The sequence below is a fragment of the Silurus aristotelis genome (assembly GCF_946808225.1).
Source record: "Silurus aristotelis genome assembly, chromosome: 3".
NCBI lineage: Eukaryota > Metazoa > Chordata > Actinopteri > Siluriformes > Siluridae > Silurus > Silurus aristotelis.
Window position 1 is genome coordinate 19,258,379 of NC_139576.1, and position 25,064 is coordinate 19,283,442.

The 25,064-nt window shown below is 38.2% G+C and overlaps 2 protein-coding genes and 1 long non-coding RNA gene across 5 annotated transcripts in view; all 3 read left to right on the plus strand.

The window, feature by feature from the left end:
- Nucleotides 1–8,968, plus strand: part of itgb5 (integrin, beta 5) — a 31,726-nt gene extending 22,758 nt beyond the window's left edge. For all 3 annotated transcript variants that reach the window (XM_083535995.1, XM_083535994.1, XM_083535996.1), the window contains 5 exons: nt 2,670–2,892; nt 5,570–5,670; nt 7,483–7,602; nt 7,807–7,973; nt 8,359–8,968. In XM_083535995.1, the coding sequence (XP_083392121.1) occupies nt 2,670–2,892; nt 5,570–5,670; nt 7,483–7,602; nt 7,807–7,973; nt 8,359–8,454 (707 nt within the window). In that variant the 3' untranslated portion in view covers nt 8,455–8,968. The remainder of the gene's footprint in view (nt 1–2,669; nt 2,893–5,569; nt 5,671–7,482; nt 7,603–7,806; nt 7,974–8,358) is intronic.
- On the plus strand, nt 4,004–4,823 carry LOC310723228. Its single transcript, XR_014532617.1, has 2 exons — nt 4,004–4,136; nt 4,724–4,823. It is a non-coding gene; the product is annotated as an uncharacterized lncRNA (long non-coding RNA).
- Nucleotides 8,969–11,585: 2,617 nt separating the features above from the next.
- tnfaip6 (tumor necrosis factor, alpha-induced protein 6) lies at nt 11,586–23,567 on the plus strand. Its single transcript, XM_083537938.1, has 7 exons — nt 11,586–11,681; nt 19,086–19,291; nt 20,522–20,659; nt 21,563–21,724; nt 22,601–22,829; nt 22,902–22,942; nt 23,061–23,567. Exons 2-7 carry the CDS (start codon nt 19,183–19,185, stop codon nt 23,180–23,182), a joined length of 801 nt encoding a protein of 266 aa, XP_083394064.1. The 5' UTR covers nt 11,586–11,681; nt 19,086–19,182; the 3' UTR covers nt 23,183–23,567.
- Nucleotides 23,568–25,064: the final 1,497 nt, after the last annotated feature.

Below are 25,064 nucleotides of genomic sequence, written 5' to 3' on the forward strand. Positions count from 1 at the left end.
AAAGATTAATCTCAGTTTGCTAGAGTTTTAGAGTAACTTGTATGCTAAAACCTGCAAACTGCATGGCTTTCTTTTTTATGTTCCATTTCATTTATCTGCTTTCTCTTAACAGTTTTGCTCACATGCAAAGACACATATATACAGGTCCACTTGCCAATCCCCCCCCCCCCCTCTCTCTCTCTCTCTCTCTCTCTCTCTCTCAAGACAAAAGAAAGCATGTCACCATGTTTTAACATGGTTGAAATTAAGTATTGTGACATACGCTGTATGTCCTGTTATATGGGAATATAAAAAACACATTAAGGCACCATGGAGTATCAAATTGCAGCTCACATGGCACACTGCTTATCTAATCTTTTTTTTTGTCTGTAAAGTTCATGAGAACCCATTAAAGCACGAAAACCACAGTTTTATGTGCTGTTTACTGGATTTAGAAAATAATAAAAATCCATAAAATGCCATGATTGTGCATCTTGAAGTTTGTACCCTGATTTTTATATGACATAATACTCATTTTCCACAAACATGGAAAAACAATAAACAAACAGGTTGTTCATTGATCCACTGACTCATACCTTATTTTTTTAATAACAGTATTTCTATGGACAAAATGAAAGCACCAGAGCAAAAGACCCATGAGCATGCTTGATTTATGTCAGTTAGAAAAAAAGGGTGTGCACCTACTATGGTGGAATTTGGAACACATTAAACATCATTATAACAACTTTTATATCAATCTGATTTACAAACTACTGGATTCTTTTTTTAAAGAAACTAGTAAAACAATAAGTACAATATGCATGTGATTAATTAGTATGCAGGGAGTTTGTTTGACTTGGATTGTGTGGCTGTTTGGGATCTTTGGTAGTGCTCAAATTAGGCTTGTTTCTTTAATTATCATCATCAACTGGAAATGTAAATTCAGTCAGTCATAGAATGCTGGTGATTTGAAATTAAATTATGGGTGTTAACTTGACCCTTGATGTTCTGTCTGAATTTACTTTATGAGAATATGACTCTGTGTACATTCTGACTAACATACTGTTTGTTAGTGTCATATGCAGTATGAATTCCTTTTCATACAGCATTTTATTATGGTCTGAGCCACATCCCCAATTTATCCTAAACACAGGGTAGCAATATATTCTTTATAATAGTACATTGCATTTTGCATTATTAGTCTGCAAGCACACTTGCATGCACCTACATTGTTGGGTGTATAATTCCTTGTGGAAGATTTGGAAATCAAATTTAGACCTGCATGGTAATACACATGTATTGCTTTATCACCAAGCCATGGTAATGCATTGTAATATTAATTTTAATAAACAAAAATGCCAATGTGACGTCTAACAGTTCTCCCCTTTTTATTCTTTGTAATATACACCGATTTGTCAGCATACTACCACTATTCCTATTCAGCTCTGATATCTTTAACCCTCAGATTAGTAGTATTGCAGTTGATTAACAAATTGTATAGTATTCAACCTAATGTAAACTTTAGCACTGGAGTGTCTTTATCCATTATTATGTTTATTACATTTGCATTTTCTATTGATATATTCTGCATAAGTAAATCCAAATCCATTTTGTATTCCATAAAATACACCTGACACAACCTCCATACTGAAGGAAAGGAGCTATTTTTTTTTTTTTTTTTTTTTTACAATTCACAGTGTACTTAAAACCAGAACATCTTGTATGAGGCATAAATCCCCAGTTTCTCCCTGAGAACTACAAATCCCTCTGTTGCTACTCATGAGAAGCTGTGTAATACTTCCTGTAAGCACAGAGAGTTCAACAGATGTTGCATCAGACAGCAACCTGGTGTGCTGTTGTCCATCCATCTAGTTCCAGCTGTTCATAAATAGTCTGGAATTAGATGTAGTGCAAAGACAGGTGCTTTCTATTGAGTTATATTTGTTAGCATATTTAATTGTTTAGCTGAATTGTATTGTATTTAGATTGTAACCAAACTTAACAAAACTATGGCTATATATAGGTGGGGAAATGTCTGCATATATTGTATTGCAGCTGTACTAAACGTTCAGAAGCTGCGGGTCTTGTTTTAGAAAAATTAAAAATGTACAAATTTTATTCTCATTTAAAATGTAATTTTTTTTTAATATATAATATTTTTCTGTCTTTGTTTGTGCTATTCAACCTGTAATTTAGGTTATAAGTCTTTTCTGTGTAAAACTTGATTACCTCTGCTCTAATTTTTGCTCCCTCATCAGGTTTTAAAGGCCACAGACTTCCTTTAAAATCGCACATCAGTATGATGTTGAATTGTACTGTGTGCACGCACTGTACACTTAGGCTTTTGTTGTGGACACAAGGCGTTCCTGTAAGTGGAACTATGCGTAATTGCTCCAGTTGTTATGGGCTGATGAGGAATGCGGTAGTGGCTTCTCTTCCACAAAGAACTTCCATGTTTCATAAATGTAGCTCAAGTTGCTTGGTTTCTTCATCATGGCTATTTTAAAAGTAAGAACAATCCTGCTGTTTTTGCAAATGCAGTGATCTGAAAAATCAATAGTTTGTTTATTGTTACAGATTAGATTTTGTACTATCCGGAAATATCATTGCATTTCATTACTTTTTAGTACTAATTTTAAATATTAATAGTTTGTGTTACTGCTCTTCTCTTTGTCTCTCTCTCGCTGTAGGCCATGGTGATTGTCACTGTGGGGAGTGTAAGTGTCACGCCAGCTACATTGGAGACAACTGTAACTGCTCAATAGAAACAGCTGGGTGTGTCTCTGAGGATGGCAGAATGTGTAGCGGACGGGGAAGCTGTATATGTGGCCATTGCCAGTGCACTGAGCCGGGGGCATTTGGGGACTTGTGTGAGAAATGCCCCACATGCGGTGACGCCTGTGCCGCAAAGAGGTATGTCATAGAGCTGGTGTTCAGACATATGTGCAAATTAATGTTATTAATAATATTAGCCACGCATTCATGCATACCACTTGAAACTCTTCCTTTTATTCGTCTCCCAGTTTCCTGCTTTTTTATCTTCCTCACTGTGCATTTTTACAGTATGTTTTCGTCTGACTGCATTTTTAACTGTTCCAGACTTTTTGTTTGTTATAAAGAAAAAAAATGTATATCCATTGCATGGCTTGTGCAGGAAACCATCTGTTTGGTGTTAAAATGACAAACAGCCATTGCATGTGTGCTACCTCATGTTTTTTTCTGCAGCAAAAAAATAAAAAAAATAAATTCTGGATACTGACGTCAGTTCTGAAGGACACCCTCTTGTTTGTATGGTTGCAAGAAAACTCTTTGTGAACTCTTTGAAATTACCAGAGTTTTCTATCATTATCTTTATCAAGTCTCAATTATAGTCATTGCTACTATGTCAAGGTTTATTTTAATCTAGTTGGTTGATTTCAGTACTTGATTAAGCATATTATTAGATCATTTTCAGTGCAGGCAGAAAAGAATACATTATGTGATCAGTGTGCCAATATCTTTTCCAAAAGCTAATAGGAGTCTCATGTTAGTGATATTAATGAAAGGACCCAATGAAGAAAGCCACAATTAACAAAAAAGAAGTGATGATAGCATGATTCAGTTTTTCAAAAGATGTTTTTCAATGCTCCTAGAAAAAAGGTCTGTGGACAAAAATTAGACATTGTTTAGCAATACACAATCCTACACAAAGCCTCATTCTAACTCTGAAGCATGGTGTAGGAAGCGGCTATACTGCCTCAGGGCCTAGACACCTTCCAGTCTTTTGATGGAACAATGAATTTAAAATTGTAACATGATATTTTACAGAGGTGTATCAGGGCAACTCTCTGCCCTCAAGTTTGAAAGAGTTTGGGTGAAAACAAATGAGTCAAAAGAACATTTTTGGAATGGCCAAATCAGAGTTGTGACCTAACTGGTGTGGCATGACCTGAAAAGAGCTGTTTAATCAAAACCGCCACAAAATATTTATGCACAGTGGAACTTTGAACCATTCAAAGTTCCACTGTGCCATTTACAGGAAATGTTTGGTGGAGTTTGTTGTTGCTAAAGCAGTATTTACTGAATTAGATGGTTAATTTACTTTTTCCAGCCTAAACTGTGAATAATTGCTCGATGTGCTCAAGAAAGACTTAAAAATATCCCTGTTTGTGTTATAAGTTTAGCCTGATTCTTTTTTTTGTATCTATAATTGTGACAAAGATTGGAAGATTTTCTTCTATATATATATTTATTATATATACACACACAGTGTTGGGGTAACGCGTTACAAGTAACGTGCGTTACGTAATAATATTACTTTTCTGGAGTAACAAGTAAAGTAGCGCTTTACTTTATAAATTTACACATTAATATCTGAGTTCCTTCTTAAAAAAAGTAATGCAAGTTACTTTTCAGTTAAATTATTTTGAATAAAAAAAATAAATATATACTGAATTAAAATGAACGTAGTCACGTATAATTGTGCACTCATACGTGTAAGTCGCGGGAACAGAAGCTGGTCAGAAGCGGAGATGGCAGGCCAGAGCATTACATTACTGTGGTGAAAGTATTCTCATTATTTTGAAATAGTCGAGGCAAAGGAGAAGGGAATAATCTTTAAGTGTAGATTATGTGTTGGTGAAAAGCTCTTGTCAACTGCAAAAAATACCACTTCAAATAAAAAATAAAAAAACATCTGCATACAAAGCACAGCACTATAGATGTGTGTGCGCGCGGGGTGGGGGTGGTTTTGGGTGCATATAAGGCATATATGGAAATGGAGACAGAACTAAAGAAAACTTTTGCCGACTTGGAATATGTTTCCACCACTGCAGGTCTATGGACTGCTCAGAATAAAAGTTTTCCGTGGAAGACACACGTACGATTCCATTGCAGTGGAGAAAGAGAGCAAATTCACAGCTCATTTGCTCTTTGTGGGAAGATAAACTGCCACAGTCACTGATAATAGCGCAAACTTTGTAAAAGCGTTCAGAATGTTTCAAGCTGATGATGAAGCAGAGAATGATGTAGACGAGGACGAGGTCATATTTACGGAATTGCACGTTACATTCCTGACAGCGAAGGCAGATTTAAAAGCAGTGTACAGAAGTGCGACTGGAAAGTGTTCAGCCTTGTGGTCAAAAATTAGTCGATCATCTTATTGTTCTCTAAGAAGTTATTAAACATTTTAAATGTTTGACATGTCGTTTGCTCTAATATAACTTATTTCTTAATAGTAATTATCTATATTACACCTGTTGCACCTGTAAGGCCTGAAAGAGATACAAGTAAAGCAAAAGTAACGCAAATGTAATATAACGCGTTACTTTCCATAAAAAGTAACTAAGTAACGTAATTAGTTACTTTTTTGGGGAGTAACTCAATATTGTAATGCATTACTTTTAAAAGTAACTTTGCCCAACACTGTGTATGTGTGTGTATATAATATACACACATACACATAAAATATATATATTTTAATACACACATAAAATATGTGTGTGTGTGTATATATATCCTGGTTTAGTGTTATTGTGCTGTCTTATAGGTTTTTTAATTTATACTCCTCATGCCATTTTTGATAATGATAATTAAAAATTTTTTTTTTTAGGGAATGCATTGAGTGTACTCTTTTCAACACCGGGAAATATGCAGACAACCAAACCTGCCAGCGCATGTGCAAGGATAAGATCATAGTCATGGAGACTCTTGGTGAGTATATACATATGGAACAGAGTGTTGGGTCAGGGCTGTCTGTGGTTTTCCACACAGTAATAACTGTGTTTAAGGAAGTTTAAATTAAACTCTCAAAACTTTAACCTCAAATGACTACCCTGCGTGGGATATCCGTATCTGAGAATGCCGGTGAATCCTCATCAACTCCAGTCACATTATTTATGTAGAGCTTATATGTGTAAAGCTCATGGGAAAACCTTTCAAGTGGTTAGATTTACTACAATATTTACTGTAGCCCTACACTTTAGTTCTATAGCACCAACCCGAAATGTTTTGCGTTTGCATATATAGAAATCACTCCAGTCACAGAAATTTTGACAACTTGTATTAATTACAGCAGTCAATTATTCAAGAATTTGATCAATGTTTGATGTTGATTTTGTTAGGAAATATAATTTTGGCCAAAATATGTATATTTTGTGCTGCCTTATATGGCCAAAGGTGTATAGACAACTGACCATTTAACCATTGGCATAAATATGGAGTTGGTCTTCCTTTTGCCATGTTAAAAATCTTTATTCTTTTGAGAAGGCTTTTCTTTAGATTTTGCACCATAGTTTGGGGTTTTGTGCTTATTCAGCGGTAAGGACACGAGGTTGGGCTCGAAGGTCTGGCATGAAGGCCTGGCATGTTGTTCTCCCACACAAACTATCCCTTAATGGACCTTATTTCGTGAGCAGGGGCATTGTGATGCTGAAAGAGTATTGGGGCCCCTTAGTTCCATTGACTGAAAATCTTAATTCTACAGCATACCAAGGAATTTTGTTTTTTGTGTGCTTCCACGTTTGTGGCATCTATGTGGACCAAATATCATGCATATCCTATATTAAACCTACTCTTTCAAAGTAGTAGTGCTTTGAAGTTATGTTTGTTCATTTGTTCAGGAAAGACCCCAGTGTGAGAACTGGTTAAAGCTAAATGCAGTGTCCAGATCTTACTTCACCACGTCTTTTTGATTTAAAGCCAACCTGCTGTCGGAGCAGCACCAATGAAAACACTGTGTACTAATCTCAGCATTCGACCAGACCCAGTTACACTATAATTATAAGCCAGATTATGTTATTATCTGGCATCCAACAATTACACACAAAACCAGTAAAAGATATAAATAACTATTAAAAGAATTCTTACAGATGCAGTCAGAGGTCAAAGATCTGTAGTATGTAATTTTTATGATTATAAATATTTTTGATAAATGTGTTTGCAATATAAAACATTTAAATTCCTTTGGGTTGCAAGGAAAAAATTGTTTGGGTTGCAAGGAGAAGGTCATTTTTTTTATCGTGTCCAATCAGCTTTTTTATTTCAGGAAACATTTTATGTGTTTTTGTAAATGTATTATTAAAAAGGGTTTCTGTGCATTTTAAAGTCAGTCCATGCCTTCTCATTCTATATCATCCTATTAGCATGATTCAGAGAGCTGCTGCTTTACTTCAGATGTGTTTCACACTTGCCTTCACTAATGGACTCCACATGTACATTCCAGAAATGATTAGCACAGTGGAAAGGGGACATGACACAGTGACTCTCTGCCCTTAAGGCTTTAACCGTGTTCCAAAATGTTTGACTGTAGTGCATCAGTGATTTCAGTATGGAATGTAAGCCAATTTCCAAAATAACTCCTTGGAAGGGTTTTAACATAATAAATTTGGAAGCATTGCATGTTTTCTCAATTGTTTTTGTGGCTCAGGCACAGTTTGGCCAGCTGTTTTTATGGCAGGAGAGCTTCTCCCATCACACCCCCTTCTCCCTCTCTCTCTTCCCTAACCTTTTGGTCTTTTTTTGCAGATACGGATGCTCCGAACACTGTACTGTGTTTGTATAAGACGGAAAACGAATGTGTTATGAAGTTCACCTACTCTGAACATGCCAGTGGCCAGTCAGTTCTCACTGCTTTGCAAGAACCAGGTCAGTGTGTAGCTTTTACCTTTATATAAACCACATAACTGTAGTTACCTGCATAATCTCCAAGTGTTGTTATGACTGAGCAGGAGCAATAAGACAGCTCATAAGAGTTTTATGTTTCAATCTGGTTTTTTTGTTGTTGTTGTTGTTGTTAGATAATTTGTGAAGGAGTTATTAAATAATATATTACACTGTGTGTGCGTGCAGTGTGTGCTGCGCCCCCTGATGCTATGACTGTGCTGCTTGCGGTTGGGGGGAGTATCCTTCTAGTAGGCATTGTGCTGTTGGCCGTGTGGAAGTTAGTCATCACCATCCACGACCGGCGCGAGTTTGCCCGTTTCCAAAGTGCACGCTCACGGGCACGATACGAGATGGTAAACTTATTATTGTCTTTTCATGTAGCACAATAATTCAATTGTTTTAGAATTTGTATTTGTATTGAATTTGTAACTAAAATGAAGGCAATGAGGGTTTGTGTTATATTTCAGGAGCAGTTTATTTTAATTTGTTGTTTTTCAGGTGTGAACTGTTTCAGTCTATAAGGGTGAACTAGATAAAAACACTATGCTCAGATTAAAAACATAAGTCTTTTTGTATCCCTCCAGTGAGTTTGGTGAAAACAAATAATGGGGATTATTTCAAGGCCATGTTTCAAAGCCTCAAGTTGCTCTGGCCCACAACCATATGCATTTCAATGAACCCATCTGACCTAGTTTTCCTCTGTCTCATTCTATCTGCCTATTCCTCTCTTCCTGGCAGGCCTCCAATCCCCTCTACAAACATCCGATATCCACTCACTCTGTGGAGACAGCATTCCAGATGTGCAGCAAGTCATATAACGGAGGACTTCACTGATCTTAGGCCTGCTGTTTGGGTGGGGACACGGCAGGACCGGTCCGGTTTCTACAGTTTACAGTTTTGTGATGCCGAACAGAGATGGCCCCTTCATAAAAGTGACAAAAAAGTGCAATTAAAAGTGTGCTCTTTTTTTGGTCCTTTGCATGAGGTCTAATAACTGAACCACGGGTATACAAAAAGCTGGACTGCTTATGCGCTTTAGTTCTTTCTGATAGAAGACGTACATGGAATAAATGAAGATGTTTTACTATAAGACTGATGGACATCCAAAAGAATGGACTACTTGAGGGAAATTGCCAATTCTGCAATTCTAACCACAATTCCTCCACATTAAGCATGTCGTGTGCATTACATTGTGCAGAAAATAAGACATTGATGCCATAAATAGCGTAACTGTAGAGACAAGCTTTTTTTTTTATTATTTTAACCATGTTTGGTACTAACAGAGCAATAACTTTCTTACGTTTAGTTTTGCACATTGTATGGGTTTGTAAAATAAAAAAAATTACAACTACACTCTCTGTAGGTCTCACATATGCACTTTTTTACAATTATAGTCCAAATAAACTTTCTTTCAGCTTCTCCCATTAGGGGTCGCCACAGCGGATCATCCGCATGTTTGATTTGGCACATGTTTTTACGCTGGATGCCCTTCCTAACGCAACCCTCTCCATTTATCCGGGCTTGGGACCGGCACTGAGAGTGGCTGGGGTTGGTTCCCTGACCGGGGATCGAACCTGGGCCGCAGCAGTGAGAGCGCCGCATCCTAACCACTAGACCACCAGGGGACCAGTCCAAATGTTCTGCAGAATTGTTGAAGATCAAGAAACAAGTTCACTTAAGGTGTCCGAATTATAATTCAAAAGGAAATAGACTCAATTCCGATTTGTAAACTTGTTCCCTAAAGATTGTGTCTTATGTCCATTGAGCTTCTTCAGGTCAGTCTATTATTGTATTAATAATTTTGGCAGATGTCAAAGTAATTAAATCATAGGAAAACAAGTGGCTGTTACTGTCATTGCAGTGCAAATTAAAATTCAAACAGATTATCTCATGTCTGCTGTAGCTGAACCCAGTATTAGCTGGAGGGAAAATATGAGTAAATAAACTATGTCTAAAAAGACTGAGAACTTTAGATGGAGTGTAGGCCTGAAGGGACAGAGCATAGCATGTCTACAATAGTATAAAATAAAACATAAAAACAGTGGGGAAATGAAGTAGGTTGTGTCTGACAGAAAATTAACACTTTTGGTATAGTTAATTGTAAATGGGCGAGGATAATAGGTTTTTGATGAAAACAATGATCACATTTAATTTTGTGTTTTATAAATTGTTCTTTAACAGCAGCAGCATAATCAGACAGGCTTAGATACATTATATAATGTGCTGAAAATATGCCTTTTGTGTTTACATCGAATTAATTCTAATAAATTTGTAAATAAAAACAATCAATGCTAGCATTGAAAAATTTTAAATGACAGGTTGGCTATTATACAAAAGTTGAGTGTTTTCCAGTATGAGCACTTCCAAAAGTGTCTATTCCCTTTATACCACAGCAATTCACAAATACTAACAAACTATATAAAAAAAAAATAGTGTTGTGTATTTTATCTGCTTATAATTATAGTTAATGTTGTGGAACATCAGTGAAAAAACATTTGTTCCTGTAATCACTTATAGTTTGTAACAGCTATAAACAGGCATTCCCGGACAAGCCTGGTTTATTCCTGTTCGGAAAATTAAATAGATTCAAAAATGCAGCTTAACAGGTCTATTCTAAAAACTTTCCTGTTTATACAAGTCCCTGTTACTACACTTACTACACAGTAACTACTGCACAAATATTTGTTACTACACTAACAATAATGTATTTTTAATAAGTGTATTGATATAAAGCTGTCTGCAAGTAGAACTACTGTCCCGAAGGTTGCTGGTTTAAAAAAAAAAAAAAAAAAACTTCTGACCAATCAGATTTGAGGATTTACCAGTGTAGTATAAATACTGGCCTTATATTGGATATACCTTTTAAGTCACTTCATAGGTAGCCATTTGACATGGATCAGTGAAGGACCACAAGTGACCAGACTTACTGCTGTGTTCATTATCAGTAGTGAAATATATGATGCCAGACTGTAGTATTGGTCACATTAAACAATTTAAGATTTGGTGCATATTTATTTATTAGACAGAATAATAAAATCACATATGGTTAAAATGTTATGTTCATCACTCCTTGCAAAATTTGAGTTTTTTATTATTTATTTCCTGCACCTTAATGCCACTAGAATTCAGCCGAATTCATTATTTTTTTCAATGAACATAGATGTTCTGTATACAGTAATAAACAGAACAATGACAAACCTTACCACATTGCTATTACATAGCCAGAAATAAAATGAGGGTGACTGAAGCAGGAAAACAACCTGCCTACACTTTTTGTTAATTATTGTTAAGACTTATTTTAAATGCTGTGTTTGCAGATTTATTGTGTTCTTTATTTAGTATTGAGTAATTACGAACTTATTTCTGTAAATATTCTGTAAATATCTTTTAATCTCCATTTTTAGATTTGTAACACAACTCTTTGTGTTAATTATTACTTTCCAGTTATAAAATGGAGCGGAAATCAAAAACTTGCTTGAGGTTCAGTGACCTTAAGTGCTTAAGAGTCATTTATTGTTTTTAAAAGAGGACTCCAAGTTCAACATCCAGCCTGTGTGGGCATGTGGAAAAAATGAAAGGAAAAAATCCATTTCAAGTGCACTTACCCATTGTACAAGGTCACATGGTTACAGTAGTTTACGTTTACATGGTAACCATTAAATACTGGACTGATTTATTTTATATAATGTGTATGTGACATAAAATTTGAACTTTAAACTTCAATTATATGTCACAGCACATGGCTCCTGTGCCTTTACTGGTCATAAGGGTAGGTTAACTGACTATATATAGAATTATAAACACACAATTCCATGAGCACTACCCTGTGTTTGTTTCAGCCCTGTAGTTAAATGTGAAGTGCTGGCAAAGTCTGGACTGCAAAGATAGCATCCGGCGTTCAGATTGGAATGATGTCACTGGCTGACATGGAGGACCTTATTCCAGACAGAGGAAATGAGTATTACCGGATAACTAAAAGGAATTAACTGTGTAATAGGCTAAGGGCCATCCTTGTGAGGTAAAGCAGTGAATAGAGAAGAGCTGAGGGAAGCTACTTTCAGGTTAAAAATAATATAGAGTCTGTTTTGGATGCTGTTATTTTCCCTATATATATATATATATATATATATATATATATATATATATATTCATTCATTCTTTTTCTCCCGCTTATTCGCAATTCAGGTCGCGGGGGCAGCAGTCTAAGCAGGCCCCCGCCTTCGACTGCTGCCCAATCCTCACAGCACCGTCCCTTACGGTCCCACCTGCAGGTGGTGAGCCCACGGGAAGGCGGCCCCACGTCACTCCGACGTCACGGACCTTGATATTTCCCTCGTAAGGGACCCTCGGAGCATAGAGGGTTAAGGGCCTTGCTCAAGGGCCCAAGAGTGGCAGCCTGGCGATACCGGGGCTTGAACCCCAGACCTTCCGATCGGCAACCCAGCGCCTTAACCACTGGAGCCACCACTCCCCCCTATATATATATATATATATATATATATATATATATATATATATATATATATATATATATATATATATATATATATATATATATATATATATATATATATATATATATATATATATATATATATACAGTGGGTACGGAAAGTATTCAGACCCCCTTAAATTTTTCACTCTTTTTTATTTTGCAGCCATTTGCTAAAATCATTTAAGTTCATTTCTTTTCCTCATTAATGTACACATAGCACCCTATATTGACAGAATAACACAGAATTGTTGACATTGTTGCAGATTTATTAAAAAAGAAAAACTAAAATATCACATGGTCCTAAGTATTCAGACCCTTTGCTCAGTATTTAGTAGAAGCCCCCTTTTGATCTAATACAGCCATGAGTCTTTTTGGGAAAGATGCAACAAGTCTTTCACACCTGGATTCAGGGATCCTCTGCCATTCCTCCTTGCAGGTCCTCTCCAGTTCTGTCAGGTTGGACGGTAAACGTTGGTGGACAGCTATTTTTAGGTCTCTCCAGAGATGCTCAATTGGGTTTAAGTCATTGCTCTGGCTGGGCCATTCAAGAACAGTCACAGAGTTGTTGTGAAGCCACTCCATCGTTATTTTAGCTGTGTGCTTAGGGTCATTGTCTTGTTGGAAGGTAAACCTTCAGCCCAGTCTGAGGTCCAAAGCACTCTGGAGAAGGTTTTCGTCCAGGATATCCCTGTGCTTGGCCGCATTCATCTTTCCCTTTATTGCAACCAGTCGTCCTGTCCCTGCAGCTGAAAAACACCCCCACAGCATGATGCTGCCACCACCATGCTTCATTGTTGAGACTGTACTGGACAGGTGATGAGCAGTGCCTGGTTTTCTCCACACATACCGCTTAGAATTAAGGCCAAAAAGATCTATCTTGGTCTCATTAGACCAGAGAATCTTATTTCTCACCATCTTGGAGAACTCCATGCGGGTTTTCATGTGTCCTGCACTGAGGAGAGGCTTCCGTCGGGCCACTCTGCTATAAAGCCCCACTGGTGAAGGGCTGCAGTGATGGTTGACTGTGACAACTTTCTCCCATCTTCCGACTGCATCTCTGGAGCTCAGCCACAGTGATCTTTGGGTTCTTCTTTACCTCTCTCACCAAGGCTCTTCTCCCCCGATAGCTCAGTTTGGCCGGTCGGCCAGCTCTAGGAATGGTTCTGGTCGTCCCAAACGTCTTCCATTTGAGGATTATGGAGGCCACTGTGCTCTTAGAAACCTTAAGTGCAGCAAAAAAATTTTTGGAACCTTGGCCAGATCTGTGCCTTGCCACATTTCTGTCTCTGAGCTCTTCAGGCAGTTCCTTTTACCTTAATGATTCTCATTTGCTCTGACATGCATTGTGATTTGTAAGGTCTTATATAAACAGGTGTGTGGCTTTCCTAATCAAGTCCAATCAGTATAATAAAAAATTTCTGGACTCAAATGAAGGTGTAGAACCATTTTAAGGATGATCAGAAGAAATGGAGAGCACCTGAGTTAAATATATGAGTGTCACAGCAAAGGGTCTGAAAACTTAGGACCATGTGATATTTCAGTTTTTCTTTTTTAATAAATCTGCAAAAAGGTCAACAATTCTGTGTTTTTCTGTCAGTATGGGGTGCTATGTGTACATTCATGAGGAAAAGAAATGAACTTAAATGATTTTAGCAAATGGCTGCAATATAACAAAAAGTGAAAAATTTAAGGGGGTCTGAATACTTTCCGTACCCACTGTATATATATATATAAATATTTTTTATATATATATATATATATATATATATATATATATATATATATATATATATATATATATATATATATATAAAATGGAAAAATCTTTTGTAATCAACAATTAAAACCGTCTCTGTGGTTATATAGCAAATGTTGTTATATTAGGATTTTCTATTGTTATGTTAATCTACCTAATAAAATGATCCTGCTTAAACGTTATGGAAAATATTCCCTTTGTGCAGTATTTACCATTTAGCTAATTTATTTTTTTTTTAATCCAAATGGTTTATACAATAAGCTTTAATATTTACTTCAGAGTAAACGTGCATGCCATACTTCATAGAATAGATGACAGGCTGAATGATGCCACTTGCTGGACGAATATAGTGGTTTCTACATTGGTCAAAAGTAAAAGCGTAAGTAAATTATTGTGAGCTTCTGCCACCTTCTGGACAAAGAATAATAAGAAAAAATAAGTAAGTAAAATCCATGTATATATTTTTAACTAAAAGTCATCAATTAATAAACATGAACTGTGTAATACTTACAGAGATCTTAGAGATAAATTCGATGTTTCTTTCCTTAAATACAACCCAGTAATTTCTACATTGTGAATTTTCACAACCATGTAAATGTATACCTTTGTTTTTTTTTTACTCACTTTCAGTCCATCATAGGACACCATTCACACACGCACATAATACATAGTATAAGCACACTAAGTTTAGGATTGAACCAAAAGGGCCCTAGAGCTGTGTGCCAGCAGTACTACTGTCACTAGGTTACGTATGTAATCCTAGTTCCCTGAGGGAACGAGATCTGCGTCGAAACGCTTTGGACCAGGAAGCTACAAAATGAGAGCGTGATGGGAGTGACATCAGCTTCTGGAAAGGAGAAGGTAAGCGCTGCAGGGATGCAGGGAGTATGACACATTGACACAGCTCTCGTTCCCTCAGGGAACTACGGTTACATACGTAACCTAGTGACGTTCCCATTCAGGAACTTCAGCTAGGGTTATGGTTAGGGTTAGGGTTAGCTGACTGGGTCCAGCTAGTGGAGCCTCCATTTCCCGGGCCTCGGCCCTTGACTTGAAAGGGTATCTGCTCTCCAGTTCAACTGAGAGGAGTCTTCCCTGGGACCACAGGAGGATCCACCGTGCCAGCCTGTACAGGGGACGAGACCGGAGGCCCCCCCTGGCAGTTGATGTAGGAGACTACCGACATGTCCGTACAGACCAACACGTGGCGACCTCCCAGGTCTCGGTGGAAGTGGCCATCATCTCCAGGCAGTTTATGTGCCATGAAAGATGTGACTTGTCCCACCGACCTTGGGTAGAGCAGCCACTCACGACCGCTCCTCACCCTGTGAGGGATGCATCCGTCGTTAGCATTACACGATGACAAGGAGCTCTCAGAATGAAGCCTTGAGACAGGAAGGTAGGTTCTCTCCATTATTCTAAGGTCCGCAGGGTTTGCCACGAGAATGGATTGCCCTTTCAGGAAAACCCTCTGCCTCTGAGCCACCACTGGAGGGGTCTCAAATGGAGGAGGCCAAGTGGGATCAAACTGACCGAGCAGCCTCTGGAACTGCCTCACAGTCAGTGACTGGCCTACTTTTACTCTCTTGACTGCAGTGCGGATAACTTCGATCCAGGCAGGAGACAATTGTGCCCACAACACGATCCAGTCCCACAGTAATCCCAAGAAGGTGGTTCTCTGCAATGGAGAAAGCACACACTTCTTTGCGTTTAGTCCTAACCCCAGTTCCTTCATGTGGGCGAGAACAACATCTCTATGCCGGACTGCCTGAAGCCCTGATCGAGCTAATACCAACCAATTGTCGATATAGTTTAGAATGCGGATGCCCTGAAGCCGTAGCGGGGCTAGAGCCGCATTCATGCATTTATTGAAGAGTGCTAGGCCGAACGGGAGGACCAGGTATTGGTAAGCTTCACCCCCGAAAGCAAACCTCCGGAACCTCCTGTAAGAAGGAAGGATGGCCACGTGAAAATAGGCGTCCCTAAGATTTATTGTGACAAACCAGTCCATGGACTTGATCTAAAACACGACTGAGAGTCTTCTTCTTCTTCTTTCGGCTTCTCCCATCAGGGGTTGCCAAAGCGTCTGCCTCTTTTAACCCAACTACCTGCATGTCTTTTTTCCCCACATCCATAAACCTCCAACTTGGTCTTTCTCTTTTCCTCCTTCTTGGCAGCTCCATCCTCAGCATTCTCCTACCAATATACCCCATGTCACTTCTCGGAACATGTTCAAACCATCTCAATCTCGCCTCCCTTGCTTTGTCTCTAAAACGTCTTACATGCTCTGTCCCTCTAATAAACTTGTTTCTAATCCTGTCCATCCTCGTCACTCCCAACGAAAACCTCAAAATTTTTAGTTCTGCTACCTCCAGCGCCACTTTCTGTCTTTTACTCAATGCCACTGTCTCTAAACAATACAACATCGCTGGTCTCACCCCAGTCCTATAAACTTTCTCTTTCACTCTTGCAGATACACTTCTATCACAAATCACTCCTGCCACTCGTCTCCACCCACTCCACACTGCCTGCACTCTTTTCTTAACTTCTCTAGTACACTATCCATTACTTTGCACTGTTGACCCCAGGTACCTGAACTTTTCTACCTTCTTCACCTCTTCTCCCTGCAACCGCACCACTCCACTTCCCTCTCTCATTCCCTCACTGCCCTCTCTCATTCACACACATGTACTCTGTCTTACTCCTACTGACTTTCATTCCCTTTCTCTCCAGCACATACCTCCACCTCTCCATGCTCTTTTAACCTGCTCCCTACTCTCACCGCAAATAACAATATCATCCGCAAACATCATAGTCCATGGAGACTCCTGTCTGACCTCGTCAGTCAACCTGTCCATCACCACTGCAAACAGGAAAGGGTTCAGAGCCGATCCTTGATGCAGTCCAACCTCCACCTTGAACCAGTCTTTCCTACTGCACACTTCACTGCTGTCACACTGTCCTCATACATGTCCTGCACCACCCTCACATACTTCTCTGACACACCTCACTTCCTCATACAATACTACAACTCCTCTCTTGGCACCCTGTCATACGCTTTCTCTAAATCCACAAACACACAATGCAACTCCTTCTGACCTTCTCTATACTTCTCGATCAACATTTTCAAAGCAAATAATGCGTCTGTAGTGCTCTTCCTCTGCATAAAACCATACTGTTGCTAACAGATGGTCACCTCTTCTCTCAGCCTGGCTTCCACTACACTTTCCCATAACTTCATGGTGTGACTGATCAACTTAATTCCCCTGTAGTTACTGCAGGTATGCACATCTCCCTTGTTCTTAAAGGTCGGTACCAGCACACTCCTTCTCCATTCCTCAGGCATCCTTTCCTTCCAAAATCCTGTTAAACAATCTTGTTAAAAACTCCACTGCCATCTCTCTTAAACATCTCCATGCTTCTACTGGTATGTCATCTGGTCCAACCAACTTTCCACTGTTCATCCTCTTAATTGCTGCTTTCACTTCCTCCTTACTAATCCTATCCTCTTCCTGCTTCACCAACTCCACACCACCCAACCTTCTCTATCTCCCATTTTCCTCGTTCATCAGCTGCTCAAAATACTCCCTCCATCTTCTCAACACACTCTCCTCACTAGTCAATACATTTCTATCTCCATCCTTTATTGCTCTAACTTGCAGCACATCCTTCCCAGCTCGGTTCCTCTGCTTGGCCAATCAGTACAAATCCTTTTTTCCTTCCTTAGTGTCAAACTTCTCATAAAACTCCTTGTATGCCTTTTCCTTGGCTTTCGCCACATCCCTCTTCACCTGCTGCCACATCTCCTTGTACTCCTGTCTACTTTTCTCATCACTCGATCCCAATTCTGTTTTGCCAACCGCTTTCTCCTTATGCTTTCCTGCACTTTCTCATTCCACCGCCACGTCTTCCACCGCCATATGCTGAACACACAGCATATCTACCTTTCTCCTCTCCATCATATCAGCTACCTCTCTCCCTTTACCAGTCATAGTACCAACATTTAAAGTGCCCACTCTAACCTCCACTGTCCTCCACTTCTCCTTTCTCTGCCGTTTCTGTAGACGTCTTCCTCTTCCTTCGGCCAACAGTAGCCCAATTTCCATCGTACCCTGTTCTCTGAAGGAGGAGAAGGAGAAGTACCTGTTGGTACCAATGATACCTGTGACGGTCGTTGGTAACCCGGGCCTCGACCGATCCGTTATGAATTTCTCTTTTGTGATCTGCATATTTGATTTGGCGCATGTTTTACTTCCTAACACAACCCTTCCCATTTACCCAGGTTTGGAACTGGCACTAAGAGTGCACTGGCTTGTGCAACCCTAATGGCTGGGTTTCTTGAGCATCTTGACCCTGAGTCTCTTGAGCGAGCGGTTCAAAGATCTAGATATAGGATCGGCCGCATTCTGCTATCCTTCTTTGGAACAACGAAGTACTGGCTGTAGTAGCCTGAATCTCTGACCAAGGGAGGAACCACCTCGATGGCTCCTTTCCTCAGGATTAATAAAAAAATTAATTATATTGATTTTTCAAGTTCATTTGTAAAGCGCATTTCACACGCGCGGGTAATTTTAGTTTGGCTTTCTCTGGCAGCGCGCAAACATAGCCTAAATGCCTTGCCCTTGTGGAAGATAAAATTAGCTCTTCGTACCTTTTACAACAACATGAAGATATCAGAAAAAGAGATTGGTGGTCTCTTTCCTGCTCGTGTTCCACATCCCTCTCAAAGCGCAGAGCGGTAGGCTATAACGCGTCTTTGTGTGGAAATATAAAACTATTTGTTTTTTGTTTTTTTTTAATGGATTCAACTTTATTATATTATGTAAGTTACCAGTATTTACTGATATTTATTTCAATGCTTTACAGGCTTTAGTGTGTTGTTTCTTTGGGGTTTTTTTTATTATTATTTCAAAACAACCCCCCAACCACCGCAACACCGCCGGTATTTGGTCCACTACCACCGCGGTGGTAAAAAAAAAAAAAAAAAAAGTGCCATCGTCACAGCCCTATGTTATTTTTTTAAATGTGTTCTAAATAGGCCCATAGGCTCATAGGTTTTTTTTGTCAAAAATAAATAAATAAATCACAGCACCCCCTGTTCAAAATTACTTCCAGCGGCCCTGTGATGTTGTGTTTGTTATTTTGTGTGTGTTTCCCGGTTGTTTTTTTTTTTTTTTCCATCCATCTCCTGGCGGGCTCCTCCCACCGAGGAAGTCGTTCCTCGAGCGCGTGCACGTTTCCAACTGTTAATAAGGTTCCGAGCAGATGCCGAGTTCTCTATCGTAGGTGCTGCGCTCGTGCTGCTCTCGGGATGCTGTACATGCACGCTGTGGCCGCTCTGCTCGCCTTATCATGCGTCCTGAAAGAGACTGAAGCCTGGGGATACAAGAATGGAATTCTTCACAACTCCATCTGGCTTGGTAAAACAAAAATGTGTTTTTACAGATAATTTTTTTTTTATAACTTTTGCTATATATAAATGAATAAGGTTGACTACTTATACAAGAAACTTATATACAAGATAACTTTTGCTATATATGAATGATTAAGGTTGACTACTTATACAAGAAACTTATATACAAGTGTGGGTTGGGGTGGTTTGGGGGACCACGAGTACAGTAATATCTGTATTTCTCAATCTAGCTGTCCCCCATGAAGAAAAACGATTTTATTTCGTAACCAAAGATTTAATGCGTGTGTGTGTGTGTGTGTGTGTGTGTGTGTGTGTGTGTGTGTGTGTGTGTGTTTAGTGTTTAAGTTGGCCACTCACTCACATTATGAGACAGGCATTTATGACTCTCTAAGTGCTGAGTGTCCATCTTTCCCCTGCGGGAGTTTTGTAAACCAGGGGAAGTGACCTCATTGTCTTACGCCCTGGCAAAGCAACATTCAAACCACACTGTGGTAATTACCTCAGAACAATAGAGCCATTCATCATTAATGCCTCAGGATGTAGTGACTTGCCAATATCTGAAATGTGTGTGAGCATCATTTTTGATTAACCACCATGGCACTAAAGCTGATGTGATTTTACTCAGAATGAAGTGCTGGTCGAGTGTAATTCTCTAGGGTTTTTTTTAAGTTCTTTGGTACATTTGAGGGTACATTTCATATTATTTACAAAACTGTACAAAAGAAGAAAAGTCACTGCCTGATATCCTAGCCAATTATTACACAGCACAGCACATCTGGAAACCATATACAAGCTGTTTACAGCTATACATCAGTTTAGTTTCCTAGATTTTAATCTTTTGGATGGAGAGGTGCCATTACCCCATGCACTTTTCTGTTCAGAGGCACATTGATAAAAGCAGCATGTAAAAAGCTTTGAGTGATGTGAAGTAGGCTGCAGCTTCTACAGGATCATGGTGTCAAGGGTCAACTTGAACACGTCAAACATTTGTCTCAAGTGTTTTAGTTTAGCTTATTTTTTCCAATTTCAAATAGTTTTTTCTTTTGGCAGAGCTTTACTTCAATCAGATGCTAACAGTTCTCAAGATAAATTTATTTTTACACGCTATGTTGACAGCCAGATTGTTTAAGGAACAACTAACCCCGCTGGACACTGAACAGATCCATGGTCACTTTTGGGCCAGCCCACTAATGTTGATAACATCCATAAATAATATGTTTTTCTTTTCTCATTGCAGAACAAGCGGCTGGGGTGTACCACCGGGAATCCCGCAAAGGGAGATACCAGCTGTCATATAAGGAGGCCAAAGCTGTGTGCAAGTTTGAAGGGGGTTCCCTAGCTACTTACGATCAACTTGAAGCTGCCAGACAAATAGGTCTTTATTGCCAGTTATTTTGCTTTTAAGCTGATGTTCAAATCAGTGCCAGGGTACGACATGGGACTTATATAAAAATAATAACCAGAGATCACATCTAACTGTATTATGCAGCTTTACAAAATCCAGATTGTATCGTTGCGCATTTTGTAAGTTGCGAAAATTCGAAGAATAATTACATTTTATTGTCTGTTACCAGAATAAAACCTGTATAACCACTAACCAAATCATATCCTTGTCAAATCCATATCATTTCAGCTATGTTTAAGTGTAAGCACTTAATCGCTTAGGCCTGTTAAAGATCATCATTTTTGTCTTTTTAGGGGGTCTGCAGTTTCGATTATTATTGCTGCCCTCATATGTTGTTTTTCATACATCAATGACTGTACATGCGTATGCGTATGTCCTCCACATTAATATTTCCCATGGGAATAGTTTTCGATGTTATTAACTAATATCAGATTATTTGAAAATTAGAAGAGGCAGGCTAGAACATTATCGGTTTAATCTGGGAATAAGAATGTTTTATGTCAGAAATAAAATCATCAAGGCATGCATATAACTTCAGCTAAACTGTAAAGATTTTTGTAAATTAAGCAAGGCACATGACAGATATGGATCCACTTAGTACATAAAAATAAGCTGCAGTTTCTACACCCATGGCAATGTAATTTTACACACATGTTAGAATGACTCCTGCCTGGCTCTGTTAGCTTTTGCTCCAGCTGTAACAGATCTGTGGATCTCTGTTGTGCTTTTTAATTAATAAATTTAAAAGGCATATGTTGTTTCAGTTATAATAATACATTATTGTTATTATCATTATTATTATTAATATTATTGATATTATTATTACTATTATGATGAAATGGTATAAATAAAATATTACTTTGCTTTCCAAAGGCTTTCATGTCTGTGCAGCTGGGTGGTTTGATAAAGGTCGTGTGGGATATCCGATTGTGAAACCTGGAGTCAACTGTGGATATGGAAAGGTTGGGATTATTGATTATGGTTATCGTCTAAACAAAAGTGAGAAGTGGGACGTCTACTGCTACAACCCTAATTGTAAGTAATCATAAAAGAACTAATAACCTAACAGTAATTAAGTCGTTCTGGGAATAATGCTAACTAATTATTTTAAAACAAAGTGCATTCCCACAGTTTCATGTTTGAAATTTTAGTAAACATTGAATGTGTAACCACTAGAAAGAGTCACACTTTTTTGTGAGTGTCAAGCTCTTAGTTTAAATATTTATTTAATGTCCAGAACAAGCGTCATTGCTCTCTGTGGAGCAAACTATCAAATTGTGTTCCAGCCAACAGTAAGAACATGTGGATTGTGAAAGCATGACATCATCTGCTCCAAGACTCATAGGTCTGTGAATAAGAACTAAGAACAATATAATAACTGTCTTAATATACTATGATAGGGCAGTTGTGTGACGTTCAGTGCTACAGATGGTTATATATATATATAATAACACTGTTTACCAAAGGTTGCCAATGTTTTGTTGGGGCCGCATACTGATGATTGTTACGTACCAGGAAATCACTTAAATTCCAAGCCAGAAATTATTATATGACCTTATTTTAGACATTGTTGATTCTGTGCATGTTCTTCATCTGTCTTTGAGAATTTTCTCAAGCCTCCAGGCACATGATTTTAGTCGTCTGTAATATAATTTTGTCTTTGTAAAACTGTGTGTATCTTGGTCTGAAAAAATCTGACTGAAACATGCCTCAAAACATCGTTCAGGTCTATAATGTATTATAAAAAAAAGTGCAAAAATGCATGTACAGTTTGTGTGTGTTTGACTAGTAAGAATAAGACTTTTCCCCTTTATTTCTCACGCCCTAGAGCAGATTTGCATTTTAGTTTTTCTAGCTTCAATCAGAAAGGTGATTATTCTTGAAAAAAATGACATACTATACTTTTGACAGCAAAAGAGTGTGGAGGTGTGCATACAGAGCAGGAAAAGTATCTCCAGTCACCAGGTTATCCAGATGAGTATCCTGATGGGCAGATCTGCTATTGGCACATTCGTGTGCGCTACGGCCAGAGGATTCGTCTGCAGTTCCTTGATTTTGATGTGGAGGATGACGTAGGCTGCATCAGTGATTATCTGGAAATCTTTGATAGCTATGATGATGTCTCAGGTTTTGCTGGAAGGTATGAAGGTTTATTCATGACCTCATTTCATATTTAAAATTATACAAAGCCTGACCTGTGTGTTGTTTATAGGTACTGTGGGGATGATCTACCTGAAGACTTTCTTAGCACAGGTAATTTATTTTACATTATTACATTAATTTTATTTCACTTAATCCTCTGAGATTTTTTTCAGCTGTATGTGGTATATTTTCTTTCCCTAATCTCGTCTGAATTTTCCCTGTTCTCCAGGTAATGTTATGACGCTAAAGTTCCTTGCTGATTCATCTGTGTCTGCTGGAGGTTTCAGGCTACAGTACACTGCAGTTGCTTCTTCTACGATCTCACCCAATGACACAAACACTTACACTTGACCACTTTAATAGATGTTGGCTTATCAGAGTATTAGTTAGGTTATGTGTTTACAAATTAGTAATCCACCATTTACAGACATGTAGAGGACAGTAAACTTCTTTTGTACTTAATTTGTAGTTTTATTTATTTCTGGGTTTTTTTTATTGTTTTGATTTGTAAAGAGTAAAATAATAACAACTGATCTGAAATTATTGAAGGCTTTTAATATTAGCTATTGACCAAAAACACTTGTACCATTGATCTTGTTTCTGAAGTCCTGTTTTGGAAGTTCAATGACAGGTTTTTACAATGTTTCTAAACTGGAATGACCTTTTATGTGTCAGTGTTTTGTACTGAATTGGACTGCGTTATGCATTAAGTTTCAATTAAATATGTTTTACAGCATTTTGTGAACATTCTTCTGTAACTTCAAAAGATGGGGTTATTTTTCTTTATGTAAGTACAGCAGTGGAAGTGCTGCACATAGTTAAGAGCAAATAAAATGTATATATAAAGCAAATAAAACGAAAACACCAAAAACACAGAAAATATAAAGAAAAATAACACAAAAAAAGAAAAGAAAAGAAATAATACAAAACACCGGAGAGTGATAACTAACATGAGCACCGGAATGTAAGATTGTGAGTAATGTCCTTTCTACAGTCTTATACAGTCCGTTGATGTTATGGAACCAGGAGCCACTGAGCAACTCATAAAATAGCTGAACATTTGAGATCATCAAAGATCCAACACCAGCTTCTCCATGCCAGAGCCTTTAAACACTCTAAGAGGTCCAATGTCAAAACTCTACATGAAGTGGAATCTAAATGGTGCTGGTATGTCTCTAGATGGTTCGGGATGTTTGCGGGGTCGCATCTACTTCTTTATAGGTCCACAATATTCATGAGGTGGGATGTGACTGGAACTGGGGCAACTTAAGGATGCTTTGGGATGGGTAGAGAAAGAGAACTAGTGAAGAGAAATTAGTGTAGCTGCATAATATTACCAAGCACAAGTTGATAATGTGCATTTGATCAGATCTACTGGAGCACAAGATTATGATATGTGATATGTGTTATGTGTAGGCCTTGTTAAAAAGATATATCTTAAATCTGTACTTAAGCTAGTAGAGTGTGTCTGAGCCCTGAACAATGTCAGGAAGACTATTCCAAAGTTTAGGAGCTAAATGTGGGAATGTTCTACCACCTTTAGTGGACTTTGCTATTCTAGGAAATACTAGAAGTCCAGAGTTTTGAGATCTCAAGGAGCATGGTGGATTGTAGCATGTTAGAAGACTGGATAGATACATGGAAGCTAAACCATTTAGTACTTTGTAAGTAAGTAGAAGTAATTTGTAGTCAATTCGGTAGGTAGCAGTGTAGGGATGATAAGATTGGGATTATATGTTCATATTTCTTATCCTAGCAAAATTACTAATGTGGAAGAAGGCTGATTTTGTAATATAGGTGATATCATTTTCAAAAGACAAGCTGTCTAAATAACTCCTAGGTATTTTACTGTTGAACTAGTATTTACAGCACATGCTTTCAAATGCAGGTTGAAATGCTGGCGCTTCTGTCTACTGGTTTTTGGGCCGATGAGCAAAATCTCTGTCTTACCAGAATTTAATAATAGAAAGTTATGCGTCATCCAATCTTTTAATTATTTAACACACTCAGTTAACCGAGCCAATTGAGATGTTGCATCTGGTTTTGTTGAGATATATAGCTGGTATCATAAGTATAACAGTGGAAGCTAATCCAATGCCTTCTAATAATATTTCCCAAGGGATGCATGTATATTGTGAAACGCAGGGGTCTTAAAACTGAACCTTGTGGAACCCCATATTTAACTTGAATTATCCTAGATAGTATATTTCATTAATTGAACAATATGTCATAT